General features: G+C 44.4%; 1 protein-coding gene across 3 annotated transcripts in view; it reads left to right on the top strand.

Annotated features, from left to right (window-relative positions):
• The window catches only part of SCG2 (secretogranin II), a 57,224-nt gene extending 33,067 nt beyond the window's left edge, over positions 1-24,157 (top strand). The window contains exons 1-2 of one of the 3 annotated variants that reach the window (XM_085587657.1): positions 9,753-9,956; positions 21,807-24,157. In XM_085587657.1, coding sequence (XP_085443783.1) covers positions 9,797-9,956; positions 21,807-23,698 — 2,052 coding nt within the window. In that variant the 5' untranslated portion in view covers positions 9,753-9,796 and the 3' untranslated portion in view covers positions 23,699-24,157. Of the gene's footprint in view, positions 1-9,752; positions 9,957-17,704; positions 17,841-21,806 lie in introns of those variants that run through there. The other 2 variants (XM_077785635.2, XM_085587658.1) reach the window with 2 other exon arrangements.
• Positions 24,158-26,414: the final 2,257 nt, after the last annotated feature.

Raw genomic sequence — 26,414 nt, 5'->3', positions numbered from 1 at the left:
CAGTAACAAACACAGACCAGGATATTCCTGCAAGCAGGTCTTACTGTGTTATATAAGGCAGCGAGGAAATTAGCAGGAAACAAAGCAAAACCTGGCTCCATTAAATCTGATTAGTAGTTTTCCTAGTGACTGCTGGCAGCACAGAGATTTTGTGTTGTTCCTCAGAGGTTGGCTGATAGTGAGTGACTGAGGCTGAGCAAGGAGTGCTTGATTTACATGTGCTGTACCCAAAACAATCTTGGTGTTCATGTGTGGATATAAATGTTCCCCAGGTCTGTGCAGAAGTGAGTCCCTGAAAATTAACTTTCAAAGGCTGGAAATGTATTTCCCAGGTCCCTGTTTTTTTGGCCTTGCTCATTATAGGATGCATCATTCCCTCTGATTAAGGTCTTTATGAGCTATGTGTTGCCAGACAAACGCAAATAAATAAGACTGATTTATGAGTTACCAGCCCTCAGTAATTCTTGATGATTGATGCAGTCTTGGTGTGGTTTGGGTTGCACCTCCAGTGCAGCTGCTTGAAGCTGTCTGTACCCTCCTTGTACCTCTCTTTTCTCTCTGGGAGGGAGAAGAGACCGCTCCTGAAGCCTGAACCTGGCTTCTGAATTTCTGCAGTCTTTCAAGTTTGCTTTTATTTGTTATATTTGACATGTCTTTTGAAGTGGCTTATTAGTGGGATATAAATATTGCTGAATATTAGGGCTTCTTTGTTCTACAGCTGCATTTTAGTTAGACCTCTTTTCCATCATTTAACTTATATTAAAAAACAGAATGTTTTGGAACAGAAAATTAAATGCTATAAATCAATCGGAAAACTAATAGCTACCAGAAGCTAAATTTAAGTCCGTGAGCAGCCCAGGGATTTGCTATTTGGGCAGGCAAGTTTTCAGCTAGCTCTCTGGATAACATGCAGAGAAGTTGCATCATTGCAAGGCTCTGGCTGGCAATACATGCCATAAGAGCAGAACACTGTTGCTTAGCTACTTGTGAAGGATGATTAACCCTTTCCCAGAACTCCCAATATTCCTGTGGAAGCCCTCCTGTGCCATCATTCTGGACAATAATTGAATATGAAGAAACTAATATCTCTAGCTATTAGATGTGTTTGATGTATTAATCATTAATATTTAATAAAGGACTGTCTTAATCTTACCATTGGTTACTGAAGGAGATCACTAAATCAAAAGCCACTTGTCCATGGTATGACTTGTAATTATTGCAAAGGAAGGCTCATATAATTACAGTAAAGGTGGAGTAAAAGTGATTAAAACTATTTTGGGACTGATGGTAGTCATTGCCACCGCTGCTATTTCTTCATATAAACTCGGGTGCTTCTAAAATTTCAGCTGAATTTGGAGACTGAGCCCATGCATTGACATTACTCTTGCATGGGGTACCTTGAAGCAGAGTTCAGTACCAGCAGCAGTTAGGGAAGTTCCTCACCCCTCATCCCTTTCCAGTGCAACAGAGGCATTATAAAGGGAATTTCAGTCTGAAAGCAGTCATTCTAATTAAAAATAGAATCAATCTTTGATGTTGATGAAAACATTGTGTTCTCTTGTTTGAAAGGTGCTTGAAGTTGAGCATGAGCTGGTAAGCAGGAATGTGTGGGGTTGGGTGGGTTGGGTTTTACCTGGTGTTGCCTTTTGCAGATACTACAGAGCAGACGTTTTCCACTCAGGGTCACTAATGTGTTCCAGCACTTGGGTTGATTTTTTCAAAATGTGATCACTTTGGATGGTGTTCACCTTATGCAGGCTGAGCTCTCGTAATGTGCAGTGTGGAGTCAGTTTAGCTGTGCACAGCCAGAGCAAGAGGAGCAATTCTCACCTCTCTCAAACAGCCCCTTGGGTGTGCTGGGCTGCCAGGGTTTGCCCTCTTTTGAAGCAGCCTGGAAAGATCATTGACTCCAGCCCCAGAGAGTGCTGGGTGAGAGGACCCCAGCTTGGAGGGGTGTCCTGAGGAGTGTCATCTTCACCAGGATGGCTCCTCAGTGTTCAGTGTGCTGCTGAACAACAGGAACAGAGCAACACTGCAGCAGTGGGAACCCCCCCATGGGAACAGAAATTAAAGCATAGATAGAAGATTTTAAATTGCAATGGTCACTCTCTTTAATTTTAGGTGGTAATAAAGGCAAGAATTCCCCTGGAGCAAGAAACACCCTCAAGGAGCTCCAGCAGCAGCAATAAGTTTCTGTAACTATTGACTCTGTTCTGTTAACTTGAGAGAAGGTGGGGGCTGAGAGCAGCTGCCATGTGCATGGACCTGTGTGCACTCCCAGCACCTGTGTGACTCAGCTCCATCAACAGGGAAAACCACCTGAGCTAGAAACATTTTGTACCTGGTAACGCTGAGATTGTGTTCTCTCTTGTTTGCAGATGGGCAACTCTGTGACCTTAGCAGAGACTTACAAGGCATTAGAATCAATCCAGGTGACAAGTTGGCATGAAGATAACCTTTGCTGTGACATACACAAATGCAGGCCCTGTGTTTCTTAATTTGTCCTTATTCTGTGTGCTGCTATCAGGCAGATGCAGAGACCGCTGTGATCTTGTTTCCTGTTTTATTCTGATGCATTTCAGACTTTGGGCTCCAGAGAGTAGCCCGTGTGACAAACAAGCTGACTGTGTGCCATGTGGGGTTTTGCACTACTGCTTTTTGAGTGAGTCCATGCCACTGAAAGATCTCCAGGGAGATTAATGCTGTAACAGAGGCACAAAACAATGCAGATATTTCTGGATTGTTAGGCAGATTATTTACTGTTGTTTTGAACACGCTTTTTTTTTTACTTGCCAACAGCAAAAAGAAACTTGTGTGACTGATGTCTGAGCTGTTTTCTTTCGCTGTTGTCAGTAAGGAGATGGAGCTTCCGAGCTGGGATGTTTTGGTGTTTCGCTAGAATGGATGGATTTGACTTGTCTGAAATACGATTTCTGGTGGCGCCTGTCAGAGGCAGCAGCCATCTGTCTTGTGCTGTGCTGGCTGGCGTGTCACACGCTGGGGACAGCATGCATTATTACCCTGCTCTGTCCCTGCGCTGGCAGGCCTTAATCATGCCAGCTGTGGAGGTTTGCTTCTGAGAAGTGATCCTGCACTGGGCTGCCAGGTTCCCGAGCAGAGGAAAGCTCAGCATCGGGGCTCGGTGCGGGAGGTGCAGGGTCAGCTGAGTGCTCGGGGGAGGAAGGAGCACAGCGGGCTCTGCTGCTGGGCAGGGACGGGGCTGAAGCAGCAGAGCCCTGAGAGAGGCAAAGCTGCTCCCTCTGCTCCCTGTGCTGCTCGGAGCTGGTGGCACAGCAGGAGGCAGCGAGGGCTAGCACCACAGGCTGCACCCCAAATGTCTCTGTGTTCTCGTCTCTGCTTTTGGGGGCTCACAGGGCTGAGACACTGGGATTTCATAATGTGCTTCTGGGAGGAACAAACCGCAGCTGGCATTTGTGTGGGCAGTAGGGCCATAGCAAAGCAACGTGTGTGGATGAATCTGGCTGCCATTGGGGAAATTCTTGGCATTTCTTGTACCTGTTCAGTTCAGGTTTGGTGTGGTTTTGGGTGCTGTGTGGCTTTGTCTCTGTCTGAGAGCCTGGTCTATGGAAAGGCTGTGATGTCCTTTGAAATATAACTGCATGTGGAGTGTGCTGGGCTGTGTGGGGCTCCGGGCGAGGGTGGTGAAGGGCCCGAGGTGTTCTGTGGGCTCGGGCAGCCTTGATTTGGCTGTGGGTCCTGCACAGTGTGTGAGCACACTGGCTCCCTGGGGCTGGGAAAACAGGTTCCCCTGTGGCTCTCTCCCACGGCTGGCAGTGGAGCCAGGGTTGTTTGTAAAGCACTGTGTGTCCCCTCCTCCCTTCTGTGCTGCACCAGGAAGGGGGCACTGGGAAAGCCCAAAGAGCCTGGCAGTGAGTGAGGGGGACATTCACACCTGGGCACATGCTGGGGTGAGCCCAGGGCAGCCCTGCTCCGGCATCCCCAGAGCCGTGTTAGTTCCAGGATGGATTTGCTGTCAGCAAACACGCATGTACCTGCCCACAGGGATCCAGTGCTCCATTTCCCATCAATTCTTAAGTTTAGGGGGAAAATCTAGTGTGTGGTTATTCATTAGTTCCAGAGGTGCTTCAGCCATGTGAATTGTAAATAAGTAAATGGCATATGGAATTCTAGTGACTAGAATGGGGAAATAAAAGGCAACTAATCTAGAAATTATTGATTTTCTTTTTCCAGTTGTTCATGGTTAATATTTAGCCACCCCTAGCTGTGCTTCAACACGCCTGTGAACACAAAATGTGAGACAGGCAATAAGAAGTAGCTGATTTCATTTTAACATCCTTTAATTAGTGCAGAAAATAGCCTGCTGCCTGCATCTGAAGGGGAAGGGCTGCACACTGAAGCGTTCCCCCAATGAAATAAAGTGTGATTCCAGGTGAGGCTCTTTCTTTCAGCGCTGTCAACAATGAGCCCTGGGGAGTTTGTTCTTTCCAGCTGGATGATAGCAAGTGACAGATTTCTTAATATTTGTTACAGTGTTGATGCCTTTCAGTGTATGGCACATCAGGAGAAAAAGATTCGCTGCTCTGAATAGCTGAATCTGGCCTTTTTGTTCTCATCACTGGATTTAGTGGTATACCTTAAAATGTAAAGCCTGTGATATGAGATTATTAAAAGTTCTTTAGTTACGCTGTAAGCAACTATATTTTATATTGTATTAAATTCATTCTGCTTCAGAGCTAGAGCCCACTCCAATGCCACAATGCTATAGAACACAGAAATTTTTGCAGGTAACTTCTGTACAAAGCCATAGACAGTTGATTTCAGTCACAATACAAGGGGCTATTATGTCACATTTCTCTTTTCTTGTGGTTTATTTTGAGCAGTTTTTCTATCCTGTGAGTTGTTTGTCTTCATACCCACCTCAAAACCTGATGAAAATTTTGTGCCCTTTTTTCATAGTAAAGGGGCCTCTCAGTCTTGAATGCTTAATGTTCAAGCTGAGATGGGCAGGGAAAGCAATCTGTTCTGCAGGGAGAGAAGCTGGGAACAGGGAGGCCAAGGATGCTGATGGAGCAAAGGCACAGCTCTGCAGCCAGCCTGGTACACTCAGCCAGCAGAAGGACCACCACAAGCTGGAGCCCCATCACAGCCTCGCCCTGGATCCGTCACTGTGGCTGTAAAACTCCATCAGCTGCTTTATTTTCAGTGACTGGGAAAACACATTGTCCTCCTTCTGTTGGGAAGGGGAACCTGCTTTCCCTGTCGGCTCTTCCTGCAGGCTGCCCATTGTTAGTGGAGACAGAGCAAAAGTAAGGTGTGGCAGCTTCCAGTGAGATGGAGACAACTGGGCAAGGAGGGCTGTGGGTATTTCACACAAACCCTGCCCCCAGGGACACTGAGCAGGCAGAAAGGTGCTAGTCCCACTCCATCCAGTCCCAGTCCCAGTCCCTTGGCTGGGGAGCAGGTGAGTGCTGATGCACAGCGACTCTGATTTGCCTTCAAGCATTAGAGAGCAACTGCTAATTGTCCTAGCAAGCGTTTCAGGGTTTTCTAGCCCAAACTTGGATGGTATCATGCTGCAATGGCTGAAGAAAGTGTTTTGCAACCATTAGTGGCAGTGAAAATTGGGAAACTTTTTGTGAATGCTGAAGCCAGCTCCATTAAAATAGCTCCCCTCTCTGTCTCTATGTAACAGAGGTAATAGTTGGATGTTTTGATTCTGTCTAAAAACTAATTTCCATTGTATCAGGAGGGGAAAAGTGCTACAGAATCACATAGTTTCAAGAAATTGCATATGCAACAAATGCTATATTGTGAAAAGGAGGCTCTGTTTCAGATAAAAATAGAATTGTTAGAATTGTTATTGAGAAAGATCAGAAGACACCCACTAAATATGCAGCTGGAAGTGTATTTGATAATAGAAAAAATTTATCATCAAACCCAAAAGTGTCCCAGTTACATATATTTGATTACAGACATTAATGTCTTGTGGTCTAGATCACCCAGTTCTTGTCTGGTCAACATCACCTTTATTTTGAGAGTGCTTTTTCCCCCTGACCTGTGTGAAAAATTCGATATTCCTGGCCCATTTGCAGCAGCCTGCAACAGCCAAGCGTGTGTCTTCAGCTGTCACACGGGGTGTGATGCCCCGAGATCCTGGGCACAGGTCGTACCTTGGAGCACTGACAGTACCTAGTAATGAGGCAGTGTCACGTCAGATACAACTGCATGAGTTATTTGTAGCAAACAACTGATTTAATTTCTTTCCCTTGGTGCCTGAATGATCTGCTGTGAGGTTTTGACTGCCAGAGATCTGCATGTGTGAAATGACAATGACTGTTTTATGCAAATGGTTCCATGCTCTGGATTGCCTATCAGCTATTCAGAGACATTATTTCTCATCATTTGCTGTTTTGCTGAGTGACAGTCCTTGCCAGTCACGGGGCGCTGGGGCTGAGCCCTGAATGAGCAGCTTCCAAGCTCACATGGAGCTTCAGGATGATCCTTCAGCAGTGCCACAGTGCTCTGAGCCAAACCCTCACACAGATGGACTCTGTGCCCTCCTTGTGCTCCTGTGCCGTGTTCATTGCTGGCCTGGGATGGCAATCCCCAGCCTTTGTGAGCAGGTTTTGGTAGCAGTGCCTCGGTTCTAAACATGTGGCACATGGAGCAGGGAGCTGGGGTGACCTGGGGTGGGCAGGGGATGGTCTGGTTTGGGTTTGGCCATGGGACTCAGCACTATTCCTGCTCCTGCTGGCACAGTGCAGGATTTTCTCTGCCTGGGAAGCAGGCCACGTTTGCTGTGTTCCATATCCAGGTTTTCAGCAAGAGAGAGCTGCATCATTTGTGACAGTTGTAGCTCTAAATAGGAAATGATTAATATTTCATGGTTATTTTTTCTGTAAGACACGATTCTTGGGAGAATGCATCAGCCTGACTTGCTGGAGAGAATGAGCCTGCCTTGCTCAGCTTCAAATGAAAATGTAGTCAGGCACTGCATGCTAATATTCCTGCTTTAGGTGGAAGCTCTCTGCCTGCCTGGCTAATGCTCCGCTGCCAGTGCGACAGTGCAGAAGGGTGCACTGCAGTTTTGGAAACCTCTCTTTGCCTCTTCAGTCTTGCACGTTATCTGCTACTCTGCCTTTGCCTTCTGCACCTTCAGTCTAAGTTTTAAATAGTACAAGAGGTCATGAATGTCAGCTGACTGCATCAGCTGCAAAATCCTTGATTCTGATCTTTCCTTTTTTATTTACTTATTTTTACCTTTTTTGAGTCATAAGCAAACCACTTCAAAATATTTCAGGGTTGCACCAGAGAATAGCAAACAATTGGTCAAGGAAATATTCTTGTCTCTGTGATATGACTTTCTGTGGATGTGGCTGTTCAAAATGTCTCTAGATGACAAATATTGGCAAATAACTTACAGAGCTTTTGTTCATATAACATTAATGGAATGCTCACAGGGTTACTGTTACTCAGCAGCGAGGTCACCAAGGCTTTGACTGCCCTGGACTCTACAAGAAAATCTACAGGAAGATTATGGAAAGCTTGGGAAGAAAAGTGCAATGGAAGCTGCTTTTTTTTCTGCTCTGCCAGTTGTTCTGTAGGAGGAGTTACACTCCACTGTAGTAGGATGCTGTTAAATACTGCAAACCAGCATGAAAGAAACAGAGGGGCAGTTTCCTACTTACATATAAAGTTTTTTTAACCTCAACTCAGACAGAAGAAAATGCTCTATGTTCTCCCAGAATAGTATGAGATGTAATCCTTGCACTAACAGCTGTACTGGAATACAAACTATTCATAGCAGATTCTGCTGGTCCCAGCCAGGGTTTCATCAGGTTAGACACAGTAGAGAATGCTCAGAAATGTGATGAAGGAGAGGCAAGATTGCAGAAAAAAATATATGTTAGAATGTGTCAGCATTGAAGTGGTCTGTGAAAGGTTAATTTAACCATCCTCCACACTTGCTACACTTGCTGTTATTTACAGTCATGTCTGCCTTCTCTGTCTGTGCAAAAGAGTGGATAAACTTGCTGTCACCAAGCAGAACCAGCACTCCTGCTTCTTTCTAGGATACTATTTTGCAGCTGGAGTTATTTTTATATCACAGGTGTTCCAGATTATTTTGAAGTATCTTGGTAGCCTCTAAATGAAGTGGAAATAAATGTATAGGGATGGCAACTACTTTGCAAGACCTCTATACTCATAAGACAATTGAAAGTAAGTTTTGGAGAGGAATGATTCACAGCACCTAAAGTACTTGGAGACCTCATTAAAGCACAGGGTCATCTCAGAACTTTTTTAAGGACTTGGGGACTTAGAAAACTATATAGCTTGAATTGCTTTGCTTTGCATTGCTTTTCTGCCTAAAAAACTGGTCAAACCACCTCTTTGGGGTGTGTACAATTTTATGCACATATGGTTATATACTATTTTATTTGGTGATCGTCTTTTTTAAGCTAATGCAGCTGCTATGTCAGGCAAGACTTGCTCAGCATTATTAAAATTCATGTTGCTTTATGAATTTAAGACTTACTTCAGCACACTGCAAAGTATGAATTCAACAGCTACTCTGCAGGTCAGAGTAGTCTTAAGCTAACATGCAATATAGCCATGGGAAGATACCACATTTATCAGTGGATTGTAGGCAGCTTTGTAGGTGTTGCTTTCGATGATCAACAGGGCAATCAAATTTACATGCTTGTTTTATTATCTGTCTGCCTGAAAAGTTTTTGCTTGCTTGTTTTTTTTTTTTTTGTTGTTTTTTTTTTTTTTTTTTTTGGGGTCACTTTTCCTGAAGTGTCATTGTTTTGTAAAAGGATTGGTTGGACTTGGTTATAATAATTACAAAAAGAGGTTTGGTTTGGTCTGGTCTGGTCTGATGCCACTGGCACAGAGAAGCCTCTGCAGTTGTATTTGGTTTCCAAGTTAATTCTGTCTGGGTGTTGCTGTCGATAGATGGTGTCTGAGCCCTGGCTGTCTGTGCAGCTGTGAGAAGTAACAACATAAACTTAGTATTAAGGTTTTTGTCAATACTAATTTAAAATCATGGTTAAGGGCTCTCATTCAGAAAACAGATTGCTGCTCAAAGCTCTTAGATATGTTTTTAATTTTGTGCATATTCCAAATATATTTGGTCTCATTACAACTGAAGGATATATTTTGAATCCTGTGTGTTTACTGCTTTTTAAAAGCAAATAAATTGCTGGAATTCATAAATGTGCTTGGTAAGTAACAATCAGGAAACATAACTGGAGTTTTTCTATGGATTAATTTTGGGAGCAGTATTTCTGCTTCCCTGCAGGTTAATTGTACTGGGATGTACTCTTCAACTAATTTTTCCTAAGATTTCTCTTACATTTAAGCCTCATTTAATAGATTTAGTATCACTGCTCATCAGCCTAATTACCCTTTGGTCCCACCTCCTTGGCACAGACCCTCCAAGAGAGACTCAGTATTCCTGCCTCAGCTCCTGCGCCATCTGGACTTCCCAGTTCCAGCCTGTGTCTGTGCTTTGCAGAGGAGCGTTGGTCTCTGTGCTCTGCTGGCTCAGGCACTGCAGCTGCAGCCCTGGCAGCTGGCTGCTTTCTTCCCTTCCCAGCTCCTGCTGTGTCTCCTCACGTTACAGTTCTTCCTTCCCAGTTCTTCCTGTCCCATACAGAATTCCTCCCTGCTTCGAGAAATGTAATAAAATGGGGTTGATGTCCTTCCCAGGAGCTCAGGGGCTCTGCTTGTGCACAGGACCAAGTCTGTACCTGCCAGGCACTGCCAGGTCCTTGCAGAAGAGAGGGTGAGGAGTGAGAAAGGGACCTTCATGCACCAGAGTGAGAAGCAGCCAGCGGGGGCTCCACAAAGTTTCTGCAGCCGTGGTCAGAAAGGCACCAAGGCACAGCATGGCACCACGGGGACACACCCCTGCCACAGCAGGCACCAGCACCTCGGGGAAACTGAGGAGAATCCACCTCAACAAACAGGTTGGTCATGGCTCCCTGATCCAAAGCAAGCCCAGAATGGTTGAGTTTAGTTTTGTTTGTGTGTTTTTCATATAATAGCATCATGAAATGGTTATGTACAGTTGAGAACCTCATCAATATTATATCTGCAACAGATGGTGAAAACCTCCTGGCATGGACAAGTAATCCATTTAGTTCTTCAGACAAGATCTCCAGTGCCAGGCAGAGCATCTGGCCTTTTGGTCCATCTTTGAGGCACACTAGTGGAAACCCACAGCCAGCCAAAGAGCTCCCTGTGACCCCACGTCTACACAGGAGCACCTGTGAGCCAAGCTCGGGGTGATGCTGACAGCAATTCACCCAGGGCTTTGTGACCTGATTTGAAACAGCTGCAATGAATTGCCTTTGCCTTGAATTTCAGACCATTTATTTTGGGAGAGCAGAACACTTCCATGAGCTGCAGCATCATGCTGAATGCAGGAGGAGTGAATGACAGGATCCCTGGCATTTTTTGGAAGATGGCCTCTGTGTCCTTGGGGATGCAGGTTGCATCTGTGAGCAGCTCCTGGGCTGTGCTTTTTGGGTTTTGCAGCCCTTTTGCTGTCGGGATGGACCTGGGGCGATGTTTTGCAGCACAGTGGCAGCAGCAGAACTGCTTCAAAATAAAGGCACCAGCTACAGGTTTGATGAAAAATGCACCCTCCCAGGCAGGAGCCTCAGGGCTGGGAAGGAGGCTCAGCCCATCTCAGGCACTTACCAGTGAGGTATGTAAGACAGAAAGTATTTGCCTTAGGGGAAAATCACAGCATTTTCCCCTGATTATATGGATTTTGCTTGCCAGTCAAGGCTCTTACAGCTGAGAGAGATGTGAGACTGCTATCTAAAACAGTTTGGACATCCAAACAAGTGTTCTTCCCAGCTTGCAGAAATGTTACTTGTCCTGTAGATTGGAGCCTGTTTGGAGAGACAATGTCACAACTTGTATTTTGACTTTTGACAGAGAAGGCAGCAGCCTGCCTATCAGTTTTTTCCTGCCTCAAGACACCTGTGCAAGACTGAGTGACAAGAAAAAGCAAATTATAGATGTTAAAAGAGCTCTTAATATTGCAGTGGATGGATGCCGTGTTGTGCCATGTACCCAGCTGTACCCACCCTCTGGCTCCCACCCCATCCCATGCTGGATGGAGCATGGTGCTTTCCATGTACACTTGCCCACTGAGGAACTGTGCAGCTCACAGCTCACACTGTTTGATATCCCAGTCTCCTGCTGCCCACAGTCCTGCACATCTCTTTGAGGGCATGAGACCCTGCCCAGGAGTGGGTGTCAGCAGGTCAGTGGGCTGTGCTGGTTCTGTGCTCACTCCTGGGTACAGCCTGCAGCAGAGGGGGTAAATGATTAACCTGCATCTCTTCTGCTTTTTTGCACTGAGACTCCGGACTTGCCTTTGTGCCACAGCCACTGAAGTAGGGCAGCTGCCATTGAGGCCAGCCAGCTCTCCCTGGGTCTACATCCTGAAATTCAGTCAGCACAGCTGAACCCTAAAACAACAAGATTTCTGCTTTGATGCTGATGTGACAAATGCTAATAGCCATAACCACGTGGGAGGACATGAATTTGTGCTCTCTTTTTGATGCAAATCACTCATAATTATTTAGTACAGATTTTTTTTAAAAGGGCATGGCTTGAAGTGGTTTTGCCTTGTCCACACAAGCTAACAAATCAAATTGTTTGCTCTTTTCTTGTAGAAGGAGGGAATTCTATACCACTGTCTCTGTGCTGTGCCTTGCACTGAGTCTCTTGCCTATTTTTGTCACATGCTTGACCAAATATTGGATTTGATTTTTACCCAGATCTGTATAAATTACTGTATCAATAGGGTTAGAATTCATGCACATAGGTACTGAGCAAAGGACAAACCTATGGCCACAAAATGGGAAATGGGCTGTAATGAAACCAGGGAAGCAAATGACCCTGACAAGGACAATGCATGAGAAAATTGTGATAATGTTTTATGGCACGGAGCAGAGCATGGCTTTTGCCCTCCCAGCTTTAGCACATAAATTTTCACATGCTCCATTGCTAAAGCACCTGTTGCCCTAATGGCTTGGGGATGGAAGAACCTTTGCCACGTGCAGTAATGCCAGCATGCTGGCTCATGCTTTGGGAATGGCTGAACTCAAAAAAAAAAAAAAAAAAAAAAAAAAAAAAAAAAAAAAGGAAGCACAGAAGTATTAATTTGGAGTGGCAAGTTTGCTCCTCTTTTGAACCCCATCCTATGTTGTCAGAGAGGGCAGCAGATAAAATGGACACTTTTCAGCCACAGAGATCCAAAAATCACTGAGCTTCTTCATGTTTATGGGTGATTAATGTAAAAATTAATGAGGGTTTAATGTAAGTAAGGAATAGAAATGACTTAGCCCCAAGATCATGAAGTTTCTGCAGAGCAGAATTGCCAAATGATTTAGCAGAGGACTAAATAATGGACATAATCTTATGGACAGCTGTAAAAGCACTTCTCTCTGTTTATTTAAAATGAAAACTCACATAAATTTGTGTACAGATCACTGTTGTGCAGACTTCTTTTCCCTCCCATGTAAAACTTTTGTGTTCTCTCATGAGAAAACATCCTGGGATTGACAATTGTGTTCTCTCATGAGAAAACACCCTGAGAAGGGCAATCCTGGCTGGCTCAGATACCCCAAGGTGGCCAATACCCCAGGCTGGGCACTCACACCAGCTGAAGATCTGGCACGAGCAGGTGCCATGCCCTGGGAAGGCACAGGCAAACCGGTTTTGCTGGCTGCTGCTGCTCGGTGTTGCCACAGCTGCTCTGAACAGTTTCAGTTATGTAATCTCTACTGATCTGGGGTGAACCTGTGCAGATTCTCCATCTGCTATGACATGCTAGCTTTGTCTCCTTTCCCCATCAGCCAGCAGTGGGAAGCGGTGCAGCTCCCCAGACAAACCACCCCTGGCTACAAGCAGACTATTTTGACTCAGCTCTAGCAGAGGAGAGCTGGCTGGGGCTGCAGTAAAGGCTGCCTTTCCATATCTGAATGATGCTGAAAGTTGCTGGGTCGTGCAGCATCCCCTGGATGACGAATTGTTAGAGCAGGCTGCGAGCAGCAACCCCTGCCTGAGCACAGACAGTCCTGCAGCTGAGCCCCTCGGGGAGTCAAGGCAAAGGGGAGTCTGCCCCATGCTAAATAAAACTCTTTTCTCAACTTCTCCTTCGCAAAGTGCAAAGAAATCCTCTTTTCATGCCCAACAACTAAAAATAAATCCTATTTTGGGTCTCAGAAGCAGCCGCGTGACTGAATGAGCCCTTCGGTTTCATTCATGTTTGCTGTCTATTAATCTGTTCTCCTCACCCTCAGCAGGGTATGACTCAGGGCTTCACATTGTCTTCCTCCCTGAACTATCTGTGTTTTGACTTTAAATTCTGCTGTCTGACGCAAAGCAGTGCTGAAATCATGACAGTTTGATCCAGCCAGCTCCCAGGAGACTCTTGATCTTTACTGGCTGGTAAATGTAGCACTCAGAACAGCTATGCAGAGCAGATATCGATATTTTTACACCAAATGTTGGTAAGCAGATGTCACAGGCTTCTGAAAAGCCTTGAAACTCCACAGAAGAAAATATGTGAGTATGTGTGTGGGAGGCCTGGGGATAAAAATAATTCTGTGGTTCTATGAGAAGGCATATATTCCTTAATCCGTTGGTGTTTTGCTATTCCTGTGCAGGGTACTCAAAGTGGAGGCTGCTATACTGGAACAAGTATAGCAGTAAACTCTTTCCCTGTTGATTCATCTGCTGCTTATGCAGCTCCTTCCAGCCCGGGCTTCTCTGCCCCTCTGGCACTGGCTGAGCTGATAGATCCCATGGGGGTTTCTCCTATGGGGTGGAGCCTGATTACCCCAAGTTTCAGGCATTCCATGGTAAGTGTAGGTCACTGGGCAGGTAGCAGCAGCGAGGCAGCAGGCTGGGCTCCTCCTGCAGCCCCTGGAGAACTCCAGAGGCACTGGAGGGGTGCCAGAGCCTGGGGAAGGATGCTAAGCAGGAGGCAGAGCTGAGCCTCAGCCCTGGGGCAGGCTGCAGGGGGAGTGGAATGATGATGCCCTTGGCCAGCACTGGGGCACACCCCCGTGTGCAGGGGTGGCAGACAAGCCTTGCCTAAGGCTCCTCTTCAGTTTAATTTTTTTTTTTTATAAGCAGGCAGCCTGAAATCCTGAACTTGTAAATGTTGGTTAAAAGTCCAGATTTTGGTTTTGGCTTTTCCTTAGCTTTTCCTGTTCTTGAAATGTCCCCTCAGGGAGGTGTGTAGGGCAGGCTGGTGTTAAACCTGCTTAATCTCGTTGCAGTGTTGAATAAAGCCCAGTGATCTACAGCCAGTGCTTGCCTTGACATCCCTGCTTTTAAAGGACTGTGGTTAAAAACTGCAAACCCCTTATTTTTCCTTACAATGCTGTACTTATCCCTCCCCTTATGGCTTTGGAAATGAAATTTGAGCCATTTATTGTGCACTAAATTTAGGCAGGCCAAAAATATTTGCATACAAATATGACTGATCTTTCAAGCATGCAAAATGAGCAGAAAATGACAAGTCTGATGTTGGATACAGGCAGAACTCAAGTATTTTAAAATTAAAATAATTTAAAAGAATCTGTATCTATGATGGCAGATGAGCCTTTTATGAGGAAAGAAAACCTCCTCTTTCTCATTATATTCAGAGTAAATGAAGATATTCAAGTCAGATATGGACTGAATTTTAAATGTGACAATGGCATTTATTCTGCAGGAGATGTCATGTCTGTAATGAATTGTAAATTATTTTTAGTTGCTACTAGAAACAGAAGAAGGGAAGGAAATAATCAATATTGACACAACCCTGCTTTATTTTTAAGCAGTGCTGATCTTGGTGGCACCAAATAGAGGAGGAGAGAGCCAGAGCTGCAGAGCTGCAAACCATTCTGGTGTTTAGAAAAGGGCCAGAGCAGCCAGACAAATGTGCTGCCCCCCTGGGATGGTGATCCCAGCCAGATCATCATTCCAGCCTCTGCTGGGAGCTGGGCAGGTGTGGTGCAGCCCATGGTCCATGAACTGCTGTGGTTCTGGCCACCCTCACCCCCTGCTGCTGCTGTGTCCTGGGCACAAGCACAGTGACCCCAAGGCCCTTTGCCACACCATGCTTCCTCCTCAAGACAAGTTTTCTGGCTTTTCTTTTCCCACTGACTGTAGGGATGATGATATTCGAGCTGGGGTATGACAAAACAGAGTGTGCAGGGACCCTCCAGCCTCTGTTTGCTGCAGTGAAGTTCCCCTCCCAACCCCGTGCCCTCTTTCTGGCATGAAATGAAATTAAATAAAAGGCTTTTGCTGCAAGGTGCAGGGTTGATTGATTAACCTTTATCTTCTCATGATGGGTAAGGTAGAGCATGTGACAAGCAAGCTGTTCAGAAAAATCACTGTGGGTAGAGCTGGGCTGTTCCCAGGATGCACAAAAGGATGCACATGGTCAAAATTCACTCAGAAAAACAAGATTACCCAGCTCCTTTGCTTAAGCAGTTGCTATTGAGCTAATTCTAATGTAATTTCCTAAAGCTGAGAGATGCTGTGATGTGATCTTACTCTTGTATAAAATGCCATGGAACTTCTGGTGACAGAACAGATCCAATTTTCAGTTGCATGACTCATTCTAAGGAAAAGAATGCTGTACATTCAATATGACCAAAAAAAAAAAAAAAAAATTCAGTAAGGCCCTCCTTATAGGGCTGGGTGGATGCAATCAATCGTAAGCACAAAGTCCAGGCAACTTTTTGATATGGAGTAAAATTGACAGATGGATTGTAGAGAGCCTTTGGAAAATTTTATCCACTGAACCCAGAATAGCCACAGCAGAGACCAAAGCCAAGTGTCTGGCTGACTTTATATGCTGTAAACCTGAGGTGAGTGGTTAAGGAGGATGCAATCTTGCTCATGTGCCAAATAATTTGGATTGTCTGAAATGTGCTCTAATGCAGAAGATCAGGGATAGATGGATGGGGTTCAACAGCATGATTTCATGGGAAAGAATTTGCTCCATAAGTATTAGTCATTTGGTGACAGAATACACAAGAGCCTGTTGGAAACTCTTGCAGAAGCACAGGAAAATTCCTGAAAGTCTGAATTGAGTAATTTTCTTCTGGGTGTTTTTTGTTATTATTTTGTTTGTTGGTTTTGATTACACTGAGTATTCTGTCCCTGGACTGAGGTGTCTCAGTGACAGCAGTGTCTGCAGAGCTGTGTTTTGTGGGCATTCAGGACCCTGCTGAAGGGGATGTGGTGTTGAGCAATACAGTTCCCAGCTGCTCAGAGGGCACTTGGACCTTGCCCTCTGCTACTGCAGCAATGCCTTTCTCTTTCCCTTCCTCAGGGCTGCTATCATGGGCCCTAATGCAATATTTTTTGGGCTCTTTACTTCCCGGGCCTGGCAATGGAAGTGCATGTATTGGATGGAATTTGGGGCCAGAATAAAGCTGCTGCTGAAGATTTTCAGCACAAAAACTGAAACTGTATCAGCAAATGCAGCTAGGATTTTCTTGTTGTCTGTTCATGGCTACAATTATTTCTAGCTTACTGTTCTTACAATAATTTAATTTTGTTATGTTTATTGGCTTGGAAGGTACATTCATCCTAGGTTTTTTGCATTTTGTGCGGTAAAAGGTCAGAATTGTCAGGAAAGATTTATTTTGGGGGAAAAGGAATACTTATTTAAAAGCCAAAGCAAAACAACCTTTCTGTAATAGGAAGGAAGCAGAAGGGACAAGCTAAAACTCTGAGCATCAGCTGAAGCCATGTGTTACATCTTGTGTTTTGTGATTTATGGCATAGTGGTATTTACTCACCTCACTGATCCAGGCGTGCAAGTGCTGCCCTTTTTGAGTGCTGAGAAGGGAGATAAAACCATGAGGGCCTTTTCAGCAGTGCCTGGCAGTGCCCCAGGGATGGGCAGCCCCTCTCTGGCTCCCTCCCCATCCAGAGGAGCAGCAGCCTGGCCCCTGTCCCATCCACAGCCAGGGCACACAGGCTGGCATGGGGCTGCAGGAGCAGGAGGAACCTTCTGCCTTGTATTTCCCCAGTGTGCTTCAGTTTTTCCATCTTCCTCAGACAAACAACGGAGGGGTGTCCTTCTCCCCTCAGGAGCACTGATCTCTAGTTGGTCCAGAGCTCCAGGGCCTCCTACACCTGATGACAAGGCCACAGATGCCATGAACTCTGCCTGCCCTGTGACAAAGCCAGAAATGTGCCACAATAGCTCAGTCAATGACCTAAAGAGAAAAATTAAAAAGCCCAGCTGGCCACCGCTGCTGAAAGGCACGGGCACAGGCAGGCACGGGCACGCTGACCCTGGGTGCAGAGTCATCCTCACGGCCGGGCTCGCACCCCGCTCCGGCCCCGCCGCGCTCCCGCTCCGGCCCCGGCCGTGCCCCGCTGCTGCTGCGGCCTGCGCCCGCCCCCGAGGTGTCGCTCGGGCTTGTCGAGTCCTTCCTCCCAGCCTAAGAAGCAGCATCACATCTGCCTTTTCCTTTCCTTTTTCTTTCTTTTTTCTTTTTAAACCTCTTTCCCCTTTCCCCCTTCTTTCTTCCTTGCCTTGCTTTCTCTCCTTGTTTTTCCTCGTGGCTTTTTTCCCCCTCTGTATTTTTTTTTTTTTTTTTTTTACTTTTCTCCTTTTTTCTCCTTCCCCCCGCTTTTCCCGCTGCCGGTTTTACGTGCCGGGTGTGTGCCCGCTCCGTGCGGGCCCGGGGTCGCTCCGCCCGGGCGGGGCCGGGCCGGGCGGGGCCGGGCGGGGCCGTGACGCGCGGCCGGGGCGGTATAAGCGGCGCTGTCCGGGTGCTGAAGGCGGCGGAGCGGCGGCAGCAGCGCAGGTAGGGCTGGAGCGCCGGCGGCTGCAGGGATGTAGATTGGGATGTAGAGATACAGGGCTGTAGGGATGTAGATCGGGATGTAGGGATACAGGGCTGTCGGGATGTAGATTGGGATGTAGGGATACAGGGCTGTAGGGATGTAGATTGGGATGTAGGGATACAGGGCTGTAGGGATGTAGATTGGGATGTAGGGATACAGGGCTGTAGGGATGTAGATTGGGATGTAGGGATACAGGGCTGTAGGGATGTAGATTGGGATGTAGGGATACAGGGCTGTAGGGATGTAGATTGGGATGTAGGGATACAGGGCTGTAGGGATGTAGATTGGGATATAGGGATATAGGGCTGTAGGGCTGTAGATTGGGATATAGGGATATAGGACTGTAGGGCTGTAGATTGGGATATAGGGATATAGGGCTGTAGGGATGTAGACTGAGATACAGGGATGTAGGGTTGTAGGGATGTAGATTGGGATATAGGGATATAGGGCTGTAGGGATGTAGACTGAGATACAGGGATACAGGGTTGTAGGGATGTAGATTGGGATGTAGGGATACAGGGCTGTAGGGATGTAGATTGGGATATAGGGATATAGGGCTGTAGGGATGTAGGTTGGGATGTAGGGATTATAGGGCTGTAGGGCTGTAGATTGGGATGTAGGGCTGTAGATTGGGATGTAGGGCTGTAGGGCTGTAGATTGGGATGTAGGGATTATAGGGCTGTAGGGATATAGGGCTGTAGGGCTGTATATTGGGATGTAGGGCTGTAGATTTGGATGTGGGTATACAGGGCTGTGGATTGGGATGTAGGGAGCATGGAGCCCCAGGGCTGCACAGGGGGATCCAGCACCGAGAGCAGTGAAGTCGCACCAAGAGCGGTGATGTCGGGGCTGGGGTTTGCAAGAGAACACATCATTGTAAAATGTGCTCCTATCACTATATATACTGCATACATGTACTGCATACGTATAACAATGTGTGTGTGTATGTATAAATAGATATATGTTGTATCCATGGGCTCTCAGCACCGGCCGGAGCAGTGGCACTCAGCCGTGCCGGGTCACCGACATGGCACTTCTGTGGATGGGCGGAGGGTTCCCTCGATGCAAACAGCCTCTGAGTCACTTCCCAGACAGATCCACATGCAAACATTCCTTTTATTCACTAGAACTGCCGTGGCTTTGGGCTTTTACCCTTCGTTGCTGTTTTGTTTGTTTTTTCAGTCCCTTCCACAGGGTAAAGGGTTAGAGATGCTTTTAAACAAGGCAAATTTACTGCAGGTATGTTATTTATTGCAAAAAAGAAATGGGAGGAACAGTGCATGATATATTTATTTTCCCTGTGAAAAGCTGCTGTTAGGTTTCACCTAAGGCTGTCAGGGCAGGGAGATGTCTATAGGAATAACCTATGAGTTTTCATAGCTAAATTTCACTGGAAACATTAGAGTCACATCAGAAACAACTGCCAGGAGAATGAGAGAGAAAATTACTGCTACCATGGAAACATCCCAGAAAGGAGATATTTTCTGTGTCTGTTTTTTAGGGAACTTTTTTCAGTCTCTATTGCCTTTGTATGTGTTAAATTTTGATAATGATTGCCTCATTTTGTAAAGAGAAGCTTCTTCATCTTCATTTGTTGGCTAAAAGATGATTTTCCTGTTTGTTAGGTTCTAATAGAGGAGAAAATATGCTCTCCATCTAGACTGGCTTCACAGTTATCGATCTGAAAAAAAAAGAACTGTTTTAGTATATTGTCCTTTGCGAGGCACAGGAGAGAATGGTTATGATATTTCCTAAAGATGGGCTAAAATGTTTTGTTTTTAAACAAATTTGGAATTAAAGTCTGAAAGACTGGGGAGGAATCCTCTTACCTTGGATAGCACAGTATATTTAATGACAAGATTTACGACCCGAACTCATAGCTTGTAAAAGAAATAATTCCCAAATCTGTTTGACAAGGATTGCAAATACCATCTACTAGTAAATTAGAAGTAAAAATTGACCTAGAGGCAAATGCACACAAAATATGTAGAGAGGAGCCAATGTTATTTCTGCAAAGGAAATATCCAATTGAGCAACATCCTTGTTGAATGCTAAACTAAACTTTGCCTGGCTGCACACATTTTGATTTTAGTGGGATGCTGACAGCTCTTGCAAAGGCTGTAACAATCCAAATTGTGTGCAGCAAAGGAGGGTGAGTTGCTGGTCTTTGTGAGTGGGAGGTGCTTGGCAGATGATTATAGACTTACTCTCCCTTCCCCCATCCCTTGGAAAGGACAGTTTCTCATGTGCGGATCAAACAAACGCTGTTAATAACCAGTCTCTGCTGGAAAAGAAAGTCTTAATTTCACTTATTTGCTACAGAAATAGAAAAATTAGGTGCTGTTTGGTTGTTTGTTTGCTTTTGCTTTTATTTTTAAAATGGATATATACATTTATGTACAGTGCTAATGTCTTTTCTGTGACAGAAAATGAAGCAATATATTGGCTTTGACTCAGGGCCAACTCAGATCCAGAGGGTGGGACTGTCTAATCAGCTGTTGAACTAATCATTTGTGAAATCAATGCTCAAATGTACTCAGGCATGAAGTCAGAAATGTTTGGGGAAATTGTTTGCTATTATGCCTGTTAGCCTGCTCATGCATACTGAAGGGGGGAAAATAAGCAGCTCTCTGAACTGATAATGCTTTAATTATTAAGTTGCATTATGCTAAGGACAAAAACTGAGTGGAAAAATCTACAAGTGAGCTGAAATGAACATATTCATGCTCACTTTCTGCTTCCAGCAGTGGGTAAACATGGGTGTACACAGCTCTTTCAGGATGTCACAAACCACCAGAGTCTCAACAGGATACTTTTACCAGGCCAAAAACCAAAGGAAGCAAAATAGGTCAATTAATCAAAGCAGTTGATATCTTTATCATTCCTTTCTCGTTATTGTACTTTATCTGTTAATGTAACTGGATCAGAAGAGCCTCACCTGTGCCATGGCCCCAGTGTGCCAGTGCTGAGTGTGTCCTGGGCAATGACTGGTGGCAATTTCCCCTGTGCCATGTGGAGGGTGCCCAGCTCCCTGCAAGGCTGGGCTTCTGCAGCTGTATCCTCATGCACTGTGATGCTGTAATCATCTTCATTCTGTCAGAGGCATATTTTTACCGGTTCTGTTCCAGAGTTTATTTTTGTCTGGTGTAAGCTGGGCAGACATGGGCTTCTACTGATCTATTCTAACCAAATTTGCCAGTGGTCATGTTTCTGCCTGTCCTGGGACCTGATTCAATTTCTGCTGAAGTGAATGAATAAACAAATGAATGAAATCACCCCTCAGAACCTACCTACTTGAGCTTGTTTCCAAGATGAGCTTTCAAAGATTCAGTAAAATTATTTGGTACCTTTAGGATAAATTATATTTTTCCTCCCGTATAAGAGATCATTGCCTTAGGAATATGAATCATAGAGTCATTAACCAATATTCCCTTGTAATACAAATAATTTTTTTAAAAATGAAATAGCAAAATAAAGGAAATAATAGCTAAAGTACTATCAGTGCTGACAGAAATAAACTTGCAAGTAATTTTTTGTCATGTTCACTTCATCACATAATTTTATTGCAGTTTAGCACCATTCAACATTCAACATTTCATTCCAGTATTGTCCTGGCATGAAATTAGATGCCCTATGGAGCAATCTCACAAAATATTTCTGTCTGTAATTTTAATATTAGTATTTTGAGCAGCATTTAAATGTATGAATACACCAATTTTGTCATTTAGGTACTTTGTTCTCATGATTGAAATGACATCTAGGTGTGTTTATGGGCATTTCATGAGTTATATAGGATTGATATTTTGTATATTGTTCACAAAGTACATGGAGCATAGAGATGAGAAATTTCTTGCATAGCTCTATTTCCTAAGCCTGTCTCCATGTGTTAACAACTTCTTTTTTTTCTTCTTCTTCTTTATTTAAAGGAAATATTTTAAACATGGCCGAAACCAAAACCTTCCAGCCTGGAGCAGCCTGTGCTCTCACCTTTTTCTTTGTCCTAATCTGTTGGGTTGATGCAGCCTCCTTCCAGCAGCACCAGCTGCTTCAGAAAGATCCAGACTATGCAATGAAAAACTTACAGAGGCTCCCAAATCCCGATATGATCAAAGCCCTGGAATACATAGAAGACCTTCGCAAGCAAACCAACAAGGGAGAAAGCAGCCCTGATTACAGCTCTTATCAAAGTGTCCCGTACCTCCTGCCACAGAGAGAAAGCAAGGACCAGCTTCACCTCCCGGATAACGTGCGGGATTCTTTGACTGAAGATGAGTCCCAGTGGGTTAAGGTAATGCTGGAAGCCTTGCGGCAAGCTGAGAAGGAGTCAAAAGCTGGCCCAAAGGAGAATAAACCTTACGGGCTGAGCTCAGATAACAACTTTCCAGCTGGAGTAACTGATGATTACGAGGCTTACAAGTGGCCTGAGAGGTGGCAGAAGTACCTCAAGATGCCACTTGGGCACTATGAAGATGGCTCAAGAGACAGTCCCTTCAAGCGTACCAACGAAATCGTGGAAGAGCAGTACACGCCCCAGAGCCTTGCCACGCTGGAGTCCGTGTTCCAGGAGCTGGGCAAGATGGCAGGACCCAGTAACCACAAGAAAGAAAGGCTGGATGAGGACCAGAAATTGTATACAGATGATGAAGATGATGTGTATAAAGTGAATAACATTGCCTATGAAGATGTGGTTGGAGGAGAAGATTGGAATCCCATAGAGGAAAAAGTGGAAAGCCAAACCCAGGAAGAGATAAAAGATAGCAAAGAGGAAATTGATAAACACGAAGAGGAGATTGATGAGGAAATGAAAAGATCAGGAAAACTCAGTTTCCTCGAGGATGAAATAAGAAGAGAAAATAAAGATCAAGTGTCAGAGGATGTTTCAAAACTAATGAATTATTACCTGAAGAGGCTGATGGGTAGTGCTGGGAATAGGAAATTAAGGACTGGTGGAGAACTTGAGGATAAAAGAGCATCCATGTTTTTGGATAAACAACTTGATCCTCAGGCTATAGCTCAGCTGATAGAAATCTCAAGGAATTTGCAAATTCCTCCTGAGGATTTAATAGACATGTTGAAAGCTGGAGAGAAAAAGCAGCTTCAGAGCGAAAGGTTGGAAGCTGAGCAGGAAATGGAATTCCCAGAAGACCTTGATGAGATAACTGAAACCAATCTAGGACAGAGTGACATATTTAAAAATAATATAAACTCTAAAAACGGGTACATGAAGCAGCCTCTTATTCCAGAAAATCTACCTGAAGACCTCAATATTGAAGATATTGTCAGCCTTCTGGGAAATGACAATTTGGCAAATCAGAATCCCTCCTACTTACTAAATCGTCTTAATCAAGAAAATGATTTGCCAAGACTGTCTTACATTCCCAGAAGATTGAAAGGACACCTGTTCCCTAAAGCTGCCTGGATGAACGACTTGGAAAGGCGACAAACGGAGTATGAGAAACTGAATGAGAAGGATGAAGAGCTGGCCGATTACTTGGCAAAGGTGCTGGCAAAATACCCTGAAGTGATCAATACGAAGCAGATGAAACGAGCCCCGGCCGCGGCCTCGGAGAGCAGCCTGCAGGAAGAGGAGCACCTGGAGCAGGCCATCCGGGAGCACCTAAACCAGCTGGGACCACAGGAGGCTGCCAAGCTGGCTTCGCTCAGCAAAAGGCTCTCCATGGCTGGGGAAGCTGATGACACACAGACCAGGCAGTACCTGGATGAGGATATGCTGGCAAAGGTGCTGGAGTATCTAAAACAGGAGAAATCAGAGCTTGAAAGAGATCACATTACCAAGCGAGCAATGGAAAACATGTAATTGTTCCTCAAGTATTATTTCTCTTCAATGTGTTGACTTCTATCCCAATTCAGTTGTGATTTATTCCTGCTCTCACACTAAACAACATATGGTAGACTATTTACCATTGAACAGTCTGCATATCTTTCTCAGAGCTATTATATTGTTTATTGATATATGTTATAAATTATGGGGCAAACAACAAATTGCTTCAAGTGTTTTAAGAAACAATTTAATGATATCAAGTAAAAGTATAATATGTAAACAAATGACCTTTGCATTGTTAATAAAACATGATAAATGAAGAGTGACAATTATAATTTGAAATTTTTAAGATTAATTGGATTATTTTGTTACTGTCTGTAGTGGTTTTTGTGCAGTATTGAATAAAAATAAAGCATTATATATATAGTTTTATTTACAAGGCTTTTTCTATTCAGTGTTTTATTGTTGATGAATAAATTATTTCTGGACAATTGACTTTGTTTCTTTGTGACCATTGATAAAGTCATACTAATTGGAAACATACTTCTACAGATGACTCTTCTGAAATATATTTTTTTTCCTACAAATTAAGTAGTAAGCGTAAACTTGTGGTTTTCTGGGCCATAAGAACATCAACTGGTGTTACCCAAAAGGTCAGGGGATACCTAAAGAGTTTGCTGAAGTCAATCAGTGTAATAACTGCATTACCTACAACTGAAAATTGGACCTCACTTAATTAAGAGATGTATCTGTACCTCTTGGCAGCAGGAGGAACAGCTGAGACAGGCTTGATGATGAAGCTCTGAAAAAATACAAAATGGAACCTTCCTAGGTGAGCTTTGGAAAGCTCTGCAGGTGAGTCCCCCTCTATCACTCATGATGACAACCACAAAGAAAGAGGCAGGCTCCAAGGCGAGGCAGTCAAGGAATTCATCTGTGGGCAATAGCATTGGTTTGTCTGATAAAAATATTCTTTCCTTCTCCATGAAATGACCATTGCATGTCACATAAATACACAGAAAACCTTTACTATTCAGCACACTCTGTGGACACTTGAAATGTCTCTTGAGCTCCTGTTATGACCTGCAGCTGATGGTCTGGAAAGGTTCTGGCTGTCTTACAGAAGGAAATGTGCTTGCATAACTCTGTGAGTCAGAGGTGGTTTTCACTGGGACGGCTCATTTCCAGGATTATAGTTTAAAAGTGGTTTTCCCTGTGGTATTCTACAGCAGCTAAGTGGGGTGGGGATGATTTTTGGTAAGGCAATGTCTAATGAAGTACAAAGGCTGCAGAAATAAAACTTCATCTTCAGTGTTGCCATTATCCTGAGCATTGGCAGCCAACAGGAGCTTGGCCCCTGTTCCAGCCATTATTACTTGAATACGCAAGAGACAATAAAATATCTGATTTTCCAGGCATGTGTAGGACCTGAAAGAGATGTCACAGGTGGTGACACATGACAGGTGGGAGTTCCTTAGCATCATTCCCTTCCTGCCATAACCTGCAGCACTCCCTTGCTCTGGGCTACCCAAGCTCCTGAGCTGATCAAAGCCCTGGGGAACCCTTTGACTGCCTCCAGGCTCTTACTCAGGGAAAGCTCAATGAAAATTTTGGATAACAGAATGGTTTTGTATCTAAGAAACCAGTGGTACAAACCTATGCATAAAAGAACAGATGCTGTCAGACACTGTGGGGAAGAGAAAATAAGCTTTGGAAAATCCTAATCTTGGCATGATTTTTAGAAGAACACCTCACTCACTGCATGTGCAAGCCATTAGGGACTTTGTGGTTCACCTTCACAAATAAGAAAAGAGTGGTTGTGCTTGAAATAGCAGAACTTTGTCTAACAGAACTATATGTAAGCATCAAGCTGATTACAAGCTAAGAAGTTACATCAGTACTTTTTCTTCTTCAAGCCACAGAAAGCAGACAACTAATCTCCCTATGAAGTGCTTTATTTCTAACAAACTCATCTCCAACTCTATATCAGAATTAAATGAAATGAGAAAATATTAAATAGGGAGCACTCTCCCGGTAGCTATAGCTGCCTCTTGCTATGCAACCAAGGCTCCTGCAGCAGAGCAATAGTTATACCTGAATATGCAAGACAGCATTATCCAAATGTACAGCCCATCATGAGATCTGCTCCATTAAACCACTCCAGAGCCTCCTCCTGCAGAGAGGCTGTGTAGTACTTAATTGTTCCTAATAGCCATGGCTGCTTCTGCTTTCATTTGTCTGTGGTTTGTGTTTTCCTTATGGGTGCACTGGGACAAACAGTCATGTTGTTAATAATGCACATAGAATGCATAATCCATAACAGATACACTATCAAGCTTATTACTATAATTATATACAAAATGAAGTGACCACCCTGCAATTTTTACTTAGGCAAAGTGAGGAACAGATTTTTAATTCCCTTTTTGTGTTATGATTTGACAGCATCCCAGATGCAGCTGGTTTGTACTCTCTGCGTCAGTGGCTTTTGTCCAGCAAAGAAAATGTTTCTGCTCAAATCTTCCTCCTAAAACTTGCTTCATTGTGTCCTCATATTTAAGGTCCTCCCCAACATGCAGATTGAACAGAAATTCTGTATCTGGTCCGAATACACCGAGCTACTGAACACCTTCCTCAGGATCTGAGGTAGTTCTTCTTCATACATACCCTAGAATTCATTTGTTAGTACCAGTAAATGTTGTTTTGGTTTTTTTCATTAATTCATATGCTAGTGCAAGTTATTTGTTTACATCTC

Source organism: Lonchura striata, chromosome 9, assembly GCF_050655825.1.
Source record: "Lonchura striata isolate lonStrDom1 chromosome 9, ASM5065582v1, whole genome shotgun sequence".
Taxonomy (NCBI): Eukaryota; Metazoa; Chordata; class Aves; order Passeriformes; family Estrildidae; genus Lonchura; species Lonchura striata.
The sequence above is the reverse complement of the archived record's forward strand: the minus strand, read 5'-3'. Positions and strand labels throughout refer to the sequence as shown.